At 39.0% G+C, this 12,587-nt stretch overlaps 1 protein-coding gene across 7 annotated transcripts in view; it reads left to right on the top strand.

Annotated features, from left to right (window-relative positions):
• The window catches only part of ZMYM1 (zinc finger MYM-type containing 1), a 43,657-nt gene extending 32,612 nt beyond the window's left edge, over nucleotides 1-11,045 (top strand). For 5 of the 7 annotated variants that reach the window (XM_032160196.2, XM_032160195.2, XM_058443377.1 and 2 more), the window contains 4 exons: nucleotides 2,670-2,823; nucleotides 4,144-4,281; nucleotides 4,450-4,493; nucleotides 5,306-9,504. In XM_032160196.2, the coding sequence (XP_032016087.1) occupies nucleotides 2,670-2,823; nucleotides 4,144-4,281; nucleotides 4,450-4,493; nucleotides 5,306-7,588 (2,619 nt within the window). In that variant the 3' untranslated portion in view covers nucleotides 7,589-9,504. Of the gene's footprint in view, nucleotides 1-2,669; nucleotides 2,824-4,143; nucleotides 4,282-4,449; nucleotides 4,494-5,305; nucleotides 9,505-10,444 lie in introns of those variants that run through there. The other 2 variants (XM_032160199.2, XM_032160194.2) reach the window with 2 other exon arrangements.
• The last annotated feature ends 1,542 nt before the right edge of the window (nucleotides 11,046-12,587 follow it).

The raw sequence follows: 12,587 nt of genomic DNA on the forward strand, positions 1-12,587 counted from the left end.
AAAACCTGTATTGAGTACCCAGTTGTTCAGCTTATGTGATGGGGCAAGACTGATTTGGGTAAACGAGTTAGTTAACAAGCACAACCTAACACTGTCCCCTTGCATCTGAATGTAAGACATCATGTGGCAGTGATAATGGAGTAAATCTACAATGTTAGTGAACTATAATCCAGAATTAGAAAAATGTCCAAATATGTGAATCTAAAAATGGGATAGCTTTTTATTTTTAAAAAGTGGATTATTAGATGTAATTGTAATTATTTTGGCCATATGTTAATAGAGTATATTAAGTTAGCCTTCCCTTATGAATATTAAACTAACTTAATTATAAATTATACCACTATTGGGCCAGGCACGGTGGCTCACGCCTGTAATCCCAGCACTTTGGGAGGCCGAACGGGAGGATCAGTTGAGGTCAAGAGTTCAAGACCAGCCTGGCCAACATGGTGAAACTCCATCTCTACTAAAAATACAGAAATTAGCCGGGTGGTGGCACACACCTATAATCCCAGCTACCCGGGAGGCTGAGGCAGGAGAATTGCTTGAACCTGGGGAAGGTAAAAGCTGTAGTGAGCCGAGATCATACCATCGCACTCCAGCCTGGACAACAGAGCAAGACTGTCTCAAAAATAAATAAATAAATAAAAATAAATTATGCCACTATTGTTGCTTAATGTTAAAGATTAGTGAATTGTTAAGATTTCTCAAAATATAAAAGTTTTTCATACTAAGGATAAAAATAGAAATTTTCAAAATTATCCTTTTTGTTTTGTTGTTCCTTTGCCAATATCCTGTTCTCTCACAGAAAAATAAAACGTATATGTATTTTTTTGTCTTTGTACTTTGGTGGGTTTTGTTTTGTTTTTGTTTTTTTGAGATGGGGTCTTGCTCTGTTGCCCAGGCTGGTGTGCAATGGCACTATCTCAGCTCACTACAACCTCCATCTCCCAGGTTCAAGCAATTCTTCCATCTCAGCCTGCCAAGTAGCTGGGGTTACAGGCGCACACCACCATATCCAGCTAATTTTTGTATTTTTGTAGAGACGGGGTTCCACCATGTTGGCCAAGCTGGTCTTGAACTCCTGACCTCAGATGATCTGCCCGCCTCAGCCTCCCAAAGTGCTGGGATTACAGGTGTGAGCCACAGCGCCCAGCCTGTCTGTGTACTTTGCATCTCCAAAAGCAGTTTTATTCCATCGGTGATTTTTTTTTTTTTTTTTTTTTTTAGACTGAGTCTTGCTTTTCCACCCAGGATGGAGGCTGGAGTGCAGTGGTGTGAGCAAAGCTCACTGGAGGCCCAACCTCAGGTGTTCAAGCAATCCTCCTGCCTCAGCCTCCCAAAGTGCTGGGATTACAGGCAAGAGCCACCACACCCAGCCTGATGTATTATTTTTTCTTTCTTTTTTTGAGACAGAGTCTTACTCTGTCACCCAGGCTGGAGTGCAATGGCATGATCTCGGCTCACTACAACCTCTGTCTTCCTGGGCTCAAGTGATCCTTCCCACCTCAGCCTTACAAGTAAATGGGACTACAGGCGCACGCCACCACACTAGGCTAATTTTTTGTTTTTATTTATTTATTTATTAGAGATGAGTTATCACTGTTTTACCAGTCTGGTCTCAAACTCCTGGGTTCAAGTGATCCTCCCGCCTCAACCTCTGAAAGTTGAGATTACAGGCGTGAGCCACTGTGCCTAGGCTCTGACATATTCTGAAATCCAGGAATATTGGTTCCTGTTTGACTAGAAAGAATAGGTGGTGAGCATAATCTTTACAGTAATGCCTGCCTTTCAAAGTTTATATCCTTTCTTTTGCACAGTTACTACTTACTGAACTTAAAATACTCTATACTTTCTATTGCTTGTATGCTGCTTTCTTACAGTATGCTTGTAATTTTTACCATGAAGTTAGCCTAGAAAAACAGTGATTCCCACAGTATCTTGTAAGGTATGTTAAGCGCTCCTTCCTGGCTCCTCCTCAGCATCGGTAGACATCTTCCCAAGTTAATTCCCAAGCTACCACTGAGGACAGATCTATAACTATATAAGGCCTTTGTTTATCCAGTAGGCTTTGACTGCCTGAAATGAACTTCTGTGACCACTTTCTTCATTGCTTTCTTTTTTTTTTTTTCCCTTGAAATGGAGTTTTGCTCTTATTGCCCAGGCTGGAGTGCAGTGGCACAATCTCAGCTCACTGCAACCTCTGCCACCCAGGTTCAAGTGATTCTCCTGCCTCAACCTCCTGAGTAACTGTGATTACAGGCGCTCACCACCACACCTAGCTAATTTTTTGTATTTTTAGTAGAGACGGGATTTCACTATGTTGGCCAGGCTGGTCTCGAACTCCTGACCTCAGGTGATCTGCCTGCTTCGGCCTCCCAAAGTGCTGGGATTACAGGCATGAGCCACTGCACTGGCCTTATTGCTTTCATATGTATTATTATTATTGCTGTTAAATATATCTGATAAATAATAAAAATCATTTTCAAATTTGCCAATATTCTTTATTTTAGTTATTGCAATCTGTAGTGTCTTTTTTTTTAAGAAAATGTAAAAACTATCTTAATTGTTATTCTTTTTAATATTCCAACTAAAAGCAGTGGTAATAGATAGGTTCTTCTTCATTAATAATATATACCAGGAATATGAATATTATTTTAATCTCTAAACAGAAACCTGCCAAACCACTTATATCTGTTCCTTGCAAACCATTGAAGCCCTCAGATGAAATGATTGAGACTACCAGTGATTTGGGGAAGACAGAGCTTTTCTGCTCTATTAATTGTTTCTCTGCATACAGCAAAGCTAAGATGGAATCTTCTTCAGGTAATGTTTGTTTAGCAATTGTAGGGGTTCAGTAATTATTAATAAATAATATTATTTGACTTTATAACCTTGATTCATTTTCAAATTAAACTGACTTTTAAAAGTCAAAACAATCTAAACTTGTTGCAAAGAACTATTTTTCAGTATTTTTGTATAAAAGGAAGGCTACTTTACCACCAGAGATTTAATATTTGTAGGCCAAGCACGGTGGCTCATGCCTGTATTCCCAGCACTTTGGGAGGCCAAAGTGGGCAGATCGCCTGAGGTCAGGAGTTTGAGACCAGCCTGGCCAACATGGCGAAACCCCGTCTCTACTAAAAATACAAAAAAATTAGCTGGGCGTGTCGATGGGTCCCTGTAGTTCCAGCTACTCGGGAGGCTGAGACAGGGGAATCATTTGAACCTGGGTGGTGGAGGTTGTAGTGAGCCGAGATCACACCATTGCACTCCAGTCTGGGCAACAGAGTGAGACTCCATCTCAAAAATAATAATAATAAAAATTAAAAGATACATGTCTTTTTTTAGATTATATAGTAAATGAACATATGTATGTTTACATCAATATATATTGAGCACCTACTGCAAAACATGGTACATAGGAGGCAATTGATCAATATAGAGTTTAATACATTTACAAGACTGCATTTATTAGAATATAGAATGTTTTACTTGGCCCTGCTTTGTAAAAACAAGAGTTTTCATTACATTTTTCACATGAAATAGAGGTGATTGTAAATGCTTTAAGACTCAATAATAAAAAAGCACAAATAATCTGAGCCAACTAAATATTCCATCAAAAAGCCTCATGTAGGACCAGTGGTGCTATTTACATAGACCATAGAGTGACTAATGCCTCTGGGATTTGTAAGTCACACAAACTGGCTTGTTACAGAAATTTCTGCAATAATAGCTTGGACACCAACCTAGCGCTCCATTGATGTTAAGGTTTATGAATCCTGGAAGAGTTTGAAATAGATGCCCATTAGGAGATTGTATCAGAATCTCTTTTCTTCCTGAGTAATTTCACAGAAAAATTTGCCCATAATTTTAAACAAATTCTTTAAAAGGACTGGGAAATTGGGTACAAAGGTAAAAGACATAAAATGTTGGAGAAGTGTAAATTTTCAGTGTAGTGTTGTAATTATAAATACGATACTAAAGAACCTGGCTATTCCTAAGCCCTAATAAAAATTACTTCAGTACCTACCAATTCCTTAAGCTATTAGATGCTTGCATTATTTCTTGAAACAGTATTACTAAACAGTACTTTCTGATGATTGATTTTGCCTAGTTTATAAGAAATCTTTTTATTTTTGTCAGTAAATGTTGTTTCTGTGGTGCATGATACTTCAACAGAGCTTTCTCCAAAGAAAGATACGACTCCAGTTATAAGCAATATAGTGTCATTGGCAGACACCGATGTTGCCTTGCCCATCATGAACACTGATGTCTTACAAGGTAAAAGTTGATGTTAAGATATTTGACGTAAATATTGTTTTGTCACACTTGATAAATCTGTCTATATGCTAAATTTTCTGTTTCTTATATGAAATAATCAATTAGTTTATGATGCTATTTTATAGGTTATAGTATATAAGATCTTGAATTTATGCTCTATTTTAACAGATACAGTTTCCTCAGTAACAGCAACAGCAGATGTCATTGTGGATGTAAGTCTTATTTTAACTTTTTTTTACCACTTTTTTTAATAAGCAGTTTTTTTTTTTTTTTTTTTGAGACAGAGTCTTGCTCTGCCACCCAAGCTGAAGTGCAGTGGCATGATCTCAGCTCACTGCAACCTTTGCCTCCTGGGTTCAAGCGATTCTCCTGCCTCAGCCTCCTGAGTAGCTGGGATTACTGGCGCCTGCTCCCATGCCCAGTTAATTTTTGTATTTTTAGTAGAGAAGGGGTTTCACCATGTTGGCCAAGCTGGTCTCGAACTGCTGGGGTGATCCACCCACCTCGGCCTCCCAAAGTGCTGGCATTACAGGCATGAGCCACTGCACCTGGCCCCGATTTTATATATATATATAAAATATATACTATAATATATAAAAATATAAATTATAATATATATAATGTAATATAAATATAGATCATGTTATATATATTATATTTATATATTTAATATATATAATATATTCATATATGTTGTGTGTGTGTGTGTGTGTTTGTAGATTGTTTAAACAGAAGTATTTTTTTCCTCTGGGTTCTTCTTTTAAAAAAATACTACACAATTTGAGTCATCTGAGCAATAAAAATTATTTTTATGACAATTACATACCAAAAGGTCCTTCAAACATTTAATGCTGAATCTAGATTACAAGTAAATAAGTTATACGTAATTGTTAATGTTTCCCCCTAGTGGAGCTCATACTGTAACTCAGCCATTTATTTTACTATGTTATTAGAGTAGATATATTTGATATTTTAATTAATTTTTGAAAACTGTTAAATGTTCTTTTCTCATTTTCTCCCAAAGCTTTCTAAGAGTTCACCTAGTGAACCCAGTAGTGCTGTTGCTAGTAGTAGTATGGAACAGCCAAGCGTTTCACCATCTTCATCAGTATTCAGTCAGCATGCAATTGGTTCCAGTATAGAAGTACAAAAAGACAATATGAAATCTATGAAAATAAGTGATGAACTATGTCACCCAAAATGTACGTCCAAAGTACAAAAAGTTAAAGGTAAATCACGAAGTATTAAAAAATCTTGTTGTGCAGATTTTGAGTGTTTGGAAAACAGTAAAAAAGATGTGGCATTCTGTTATTCATGCCAGTTGTTCTGCCAAAAATATTTTAGCTGTGGAAGAGAGTCATTTGCAACCCATGGAACTTCTAATTGGAAAAAAACCCTGGAAAAATTCAGAAAGCATGAAAAAAGTGAAATGCATTTGAAGTCATTGGAATTTTGGAGAGAATACCAATTTTGTGATGGAGCTGTCAGTGACGATTTATCTATTCATTCGAAACAGATTGAGGGAAATAAAAAGTACCTAAAGCTTATAATTGAAAATATTTTATTTCTCGGAAAGCAGTGTTTACCCTTAAGAGGAAATGACCAGTCAGTTTCATCTGTGAATAAAGGCAATTTTTTAGAATTGCTAGAAATGAGAGCAAAAGATAAAGGAGAAGAAACATTTCGACTTATGAATTCACAAGTTGACTTCTATAATAGTACACAAATTCAAAGTGATATTATTGAAATAATAAAGACTGAAATGTTGCAGGATATTGTGAATGAGATCAATGACTCCTCAGCGTTTTCAATCATATGTGATGAGACAACCAATAGTGCCATGAAAGAACAGCTTTCAATTTGTGTAAGATACCCACAAAAATCATCAAAGGCTATCTTAATTAAGGAAAGATTCTTGGGTTTTGTTGATACTGAGGAGATGACTGGGACCTACTTACATAGGACTATCAAAACTTATCTGCAGCAAATTGGAGTTGATATGGATAAAATACATGGCCAGGCCTATGATAGCACCACTAATTTGAGGATAAAATTTAATAAAATAGCAGCAGAATTCAAGAAAGAAGAACCAAGAGCTTTATACATACATTGTTATGCACACTTTTTGGATTTGTCAATAATTAGGTTTTGTAAAGAAGTAAAGGAACTCCGAAGTGCTCTAAAAACGCTCAGTTCTTTGTTCAATACTATTTGTATGTCTGGGGAAATGTTGGCAAATTTTCGAAACATTTGTAGGCTAAGTCAAAACAAAACATGCAAGAAACATATATCACAATCATGTTGGACAGTCCATGATCGTACATTACTGTCTGTGATTGACTGTCTTCCAGAGATTATTGAAACATTGGAAGTTATAGCAAGCCATTCTTCAAATACAAGTTTCGCTGATGAATTGAGTCATTTGCTGACATTGGTTTCCAAATTTGAATTTGTCTTTTGTTTGAAATTCCTGTATCGAGTGCTGAGTGTTACAGGAATTCTTTCCAAAGAGCTTCAAAATAAAACCATAGACATTTTTTCTTTGTCTTCAAAAATAGAAGCAATTTTGGAATGTTTATCATCTGAAAGAAATGACGTATACTTTAAAACAATCTGGGATGGAACAGAGGAAATATGTCAAAAAATAACCTGTAAAGGTTTTAAAGTTGAAAAACCTTCTCTTCAGAAAAGAAGAAAAATTCAGAAATCAGTAGATCTTGGCAATTCAGATAATATGTTTTTTCCTACTTCAACAGAAGAACAATATAAAATTAATATCTATTACCAAGGATTAGATACTATATTACAAAATTTAAAGTTATGTTTTTCAGAGTTTGATTATTGCAAAATAAAGCAAATTTCAGAACTGTTATTTAAATGGAATGAACCATTAAATGAAACAACAGCAAAACATGTTCAGGAATTTTATAAACTTGATGAGGACATTATCCCAGAACTTAGATTTTATCGACATTATGCAAAGCTTAACTTTGTCATAGATGATAATTGCATAAACTTCATCAGTCTCGGCTGTTTGTTTATTCAGCATGGTCTTCACAGTAATATTCCTTGTCTCTCAAAGCTATTATATATTGCTTTGTCTTGGCCAATTACTTCAGCAAGTACTGAGAACTCATTTTCTACCCTGCCTCGTCTTAAGACATATTTATGTAATACCATGGGACAAGAGAAGCTTGCTGGCCCAGCCCTAATGGCTGTTGAGCAGGAATTGGTAAATAAACTAATGGAGCCTGAAAGACTCAATGAAATTGTGGAAAAGTTTATCAGTCAGATGAAAGAAATATAATACTTGCTCATTTGAACTTACCTGAAAGACTTGTATTTCCATTGGGATGTTTTTATTTCAAAATTGTTCAAAATTCAAAAGACACAGAATGATATACAGTGAAGTCTCCTTCCCTCCTTTAGAACTCATTTTCTCTTCCCAAAAAGTGTTATCTTTTCCTTAAATATCCCTCTAGAGATATTTTTCCTAAGTGTTATTGTACGGTGTATACTGTTCTTCAGATTGTCTTATCTGTGTAACATATTTTTGAGATTGTCCCATGTCGTTACATGAAGAGTTTCTTGATTCTTGGTCTATAACTGCAGATGTTACTGTATGAATGTACCATAATATATTTGAGCAATCCCTGCTGACATTTTTTTCTAACCTTTTGCTATTATAAATAATGATTCATTTTATAACCTTTTATATAGGTCACATTGCACATGAGTGAGTTACTGTAAGCTGGAAATCTAAAGTTAGAATTACTAGGTTAAGATATGTGCATTTTTACTTTTGATAGATATTGGCAAGTTGCCATCTATAAGGATTGTGCCAATTTACAGTCCCACCCACAGTGCATGAGAGTGCCTATTAAATCTTTGTAAGTTTTATCAAATGTTTTGATCTTTCCCAAGCTCTTACTTTAAAAATGGCATTTTAATCTCAGTAGAATTTTGTATATTCACTTAAGAATAAGGTTGGGGACTGGCCATGGTGGTTCAAACCTATAATCTCAGCACTTTGAGGGCCTGTGCAGGAAGGAAGATCACTTGAGGCCACGAGTTCAAGATCAGGTTGGCAGCATAGTAAGACCTCATCACTACAGTTTTTTTTTTTTTTTTTTTTTAAATTAGCGAAGTGTGGTGGTGCATACCTGAAGTCCCAGCTACTTGGGAGGCTGAGGCAGGAGGTTTGCTTAAGCCCAGAAATTTGAGGCTGCAGTGAGCCATGATTGCACCACTATGCTCCAGAGTCTAGGCAACAGAGTGAGACCTTATCTCTTTCAAACAAACAAGAATAAAGTTAGGTATCTGTTTATTTGTTTGAGCCATTTGTATTTCCTTTTTTGTAAACTGTCCTGTTTAAACGTTAAAATCACTGCTGTGTTTTAGGTTTATACATCTCAGCTGGATGGCACAATAAATTATTAAGCCACGTTATGAAAATATAACTATATTTAAGTAACCTCCAAAGAAAAGACTATTTCTTTATACTTCAAAAAAGTTTTTTTTTGTTTTTGTTTTGAGACAGAATTTCGCTGTTGTTGCCCAGGCTGGAGTGCAATGGTATGATCTCGGCTCACTGCAACCTCCGCCTCCCAGGTTCAAGTGATCGTCCTGCCTCAGCCTCCCAAGTAGCTGGGATGACACCACACGCCACCACACCCGGCTAATTTTTGTATTTTTAGTAGAGATGGGGTTTCACCATGTTGGCCAGGCTGGTCTTGAACTCCTGACCTCAAGTAATCTGCCCATCTGGGCCTCCCAAAGTGCTGGGATTATGGCATGAGCCACCATGCCCAGCCAGAAAAGTTTAAATAACAAAGAAAATGTGATATTCAAAGATTTGAAAGAATTAAGTGGTGTATATATCTAGGCCTGGAATTTTTTTTTTTTTAAAGACTATTTCTCTGGCACTTTTTTCCAGCTGTTTCTCCTTTCCCTCTCATCAATTTTGATAACTTGTACTTTTTCTAGGAGAACATCCATTTCATTGAGGCTTTCTTTCAAATGCATTTGCCTAGAGTTGTAGAAAATATTCTCAGTATCTTCTATATACCTGTTTTACTTTCTTTCTTTCTTTCATTTTTTAAGACGGAGTCTCGCTCTGTTGCCCAGGCTGGAGTGTACGGTGGTGTGATATAGGCTCACTGCAACCTCCACCTCCCGGGTTCAAGTGATTCTCCTGCCTCAGCTTCCCAAGTATATGGGATTACAGGCACCCACCACCACGCCTGGCTCATTGTTTTGTATTTTTAGTAGAGATGGGGTTTCACCATGTTGGCCAGGCTGGTCTCGAACTCCTGACCTGAGGTGATCCACCCACCTTGGCCTCCCAAGGTGCTGGGATTACAGGCGTAAGCCACCATGCCCGGCCCTAATTAATTGATTTCCACCTTAAAAAAGAGAAAACAGGCCTGGCGCAGTGGCTCACACCTGTAATCACAGCACTTTGGGAGGCCGAGGCGGGCAGATCACTTGAGGTCGGGAGTTCAAGACCAGCCTGACTAACATGGAGAAACCCCATCTCTACTAAAAATATAAAATTAGCCGGGCGTGGTAGCACATGCCTGTAATACCAGCTACTTGGGAGGCTGAGACAGGAGAATAGCTTGAACCCCAAAGGCTGTGGTTGCGGTGAGCCGAGATCACGCCATTGCACTCTAGTCTGGGCAACAAGAGTGAAACTCCATTTCAAAAAAGAGAGAAAATAGACTGGGGACGGTGGCTCATGCCTATAATCCCAACACTTTGGGAAGCCAAGGCAGGCAGGTCACAAGGTCAAGAGTTCAAGACCAGCCTGGCCAACATGGTGAAACCCCATCTCTACTAAAAATAAAAAAAAATGAGCCAGGCGTGGTGGTGGGTGCCTGTAATTCCAGCTACTCAGGAGGCTAAGGCAGGAGAATCACTTGAACCCAAGAGGCAGAGGTTGCCATGAGCCAAGATCGTGCCATTGCACTCCAGCCTGGGCAACAAGAGTGAAACTCCATCTCAAAAAAAAAAAAAAAGAAAATAGAAGACAGTTAACTCTAGTATTGAATGTTTGTTGCATATATTTTCATTCTTTTAACGTAAGTGCTTAAGGCTATGAACTTTCCTCTAAAGTCAGCTTGGTCAACCATGTGTTTTTTTCATTTTCATCATTTTCTAGCTGTTTTTATCTTGTCATAAAATCAAGAAGTTGGGCCAGGTGCGGTGGCTCACGCCTGTAATCCCAGCACTTTGGGAGGCCGAGGTGGGCAGATTACGAGGTCAGGAGATCAAGACCATGGTGAAACCCCGACTCTACTAAAAATACAAAAAATTAGCCAGGTGCAGTGGCAGGCACCTGTAGTCCCAGCTACTCAGGAGGCTGAGGCAGGAGAATGGCGTGAACCCGGGAGGCGGAGCTTGCAGTGAGCCAAGATCGCACCACCGCACTCCAGCCTGGGCCACAGAGGGAGACTCTGTCTCAAAAAAAAATCAAGAGGTTGGTGTTCTTGTTTTCATTTTGAAGTGTTTTCTATTCTTTGTAGTCTATTATACAGCCAATAATGTAAAAAATAAACTTACATTGAGTATAACAGCTATCTTTGTTGAATGCCTATTAGCCTATTAAGTAACCTAGTACTTCCCTCAGTGTTTTACATATATTATTTCATTTAGTTCTCACAACAACCTATTATTTTACAGAGGAAACTAAAAAAAGACATTATAGATTACAGAACTAATACGGGTGAAACTGGATTTGCACCCAGGTAGTCTGACTCCAAAGCCCATGCTATCAATCACCATGCTCTACTACCTCTTAGACAACCATTATCACTTATAAATATTCCTAAGTAAAAGATTACCAGAAGTCCATTAAAAAATAGATGGCCAGGCGTGGTGGCTCACACCTGTAATCCCAATACTTTGGGAGGCCGAGGCAGGTGGATCACCTGAGGCCACGAGTTCAAGACCAGTCTGACCAATATGGTGAGACCCCCATCCCTACTAAAAATACAAAAAAATGAGCCAGGCATGGTGGTGCACACCTGTATTCCCAGCTACTTGGGAGGCTGAGACGGGAATCGCTTGAACCTGAGAGGCAGAGGTTGCAGTGAGCCAAGATCGTGCTACTGCACTCCAGCCTAGGTGACAGAATGACACTCTGTCACAGAAAAAAAAAAAAAAGTAGATATCAGAAATAGTTGTGTCGTTTTTGTTAATCTCCCCAAATCTCTTCATGAAAATAGCAACTAGGAGAGTTAAAGCAGAAATCCATGCACAGCATCTACTGCTAATCTTTGTGACAAGGTATCTCCACAATCCCAAAATATGATCAGATAGTGACAAACTCAAAAGCAGCTATAAGGTCTGCTTGAGGCCGGGCGCGGTGGCTCAAGCCTGTAATCCCAGCACTTTGGGAGGCCGAGGCGGGCGGATCACGAGGTCAGGAGATCGAGACCATCCTGGCTAACACGGTGAAACCCCGTCTCTACTAAAAATACAAAAAATTAGCCGGGCACGTTGGCGGTCGCCTGTAGTCCCAGCTACTCGGGAGGCTGAGGCAGGAGAATGGCGTGAACCCGGGAGGCGGAGCTTGCAGTGAGCCGAGATCGCGCCACTGCACTCCAGCCTGGGCGACAGAGCAAGACTGTCTCAAAAAAAAAAAAAAAAGATCTGCTTGGGACATCTGTGTGGAAAGCTGTGGAGGAAAGGCAATGGGACATCTGATGGCATTAAGAATAGGAGAGCCCCCAAGTCAACATGTTTTCACTGGAAAGCATGGTAGGCCAAAAATAAAATTTAAAAAATTGGAACCAGGTGTGGTAGCTCACGCCTGTAATCCCAGCACTTTGGGAGGCCGAGACGGGCGGATCACGAGGTCAGGAGATCGAGACCATCCTGGCTAACACAGTGAAACCCCGTCTTTACTAAAAATACAAAAACATTAGCTGGGCGTGGTGGCAGGCGCCTGTAGTCGCAGCTACTAAGGAGGCTGAGGCAGTAGAATGGTGTGAACCTGGGAGGTGGAGTTTGCAGTGAGCGGAGATCGTGCCACTGCACTCCAGCCTGGGCGACAGAGAGAGACTCCGTCTCAAAAAAAAAAAAGAATAAGTTTCTCTTCCCTCTTCATTGAGAATTCTGCCCCGGAGGTCCAAAACATCTATTTTGTGTGCCCTTCCCCAGCTCCTGGAGCAGCACCCTTGGAAGTATTGCCTACTCATCAGGGCTGAGAATCCTTCATTTTTGACTTGGCTTTTTTCGCCCTTTGGGAGATAAAGGTCCCTTTCCACCCTCTTTACTAATGCTCTGTGCCCTAGGCCTTA

This window comes from Hylobates moloch, unplaced genomic scaffold (genome assembly GCF_009828535.3).
Source record: "Hylobates moloch isolate HMO894 unplaced genomic scaffold, HMol_V3 SCAFFOLD_8, whole genome shotgun sequence".
In the NCBI taxonomy this organism is placed as follows: Eukaryota; Metazoa; Chordata; class Mammalia; order Primates; family Hylobatidae; genus Hylobates; species Hylobates moloch.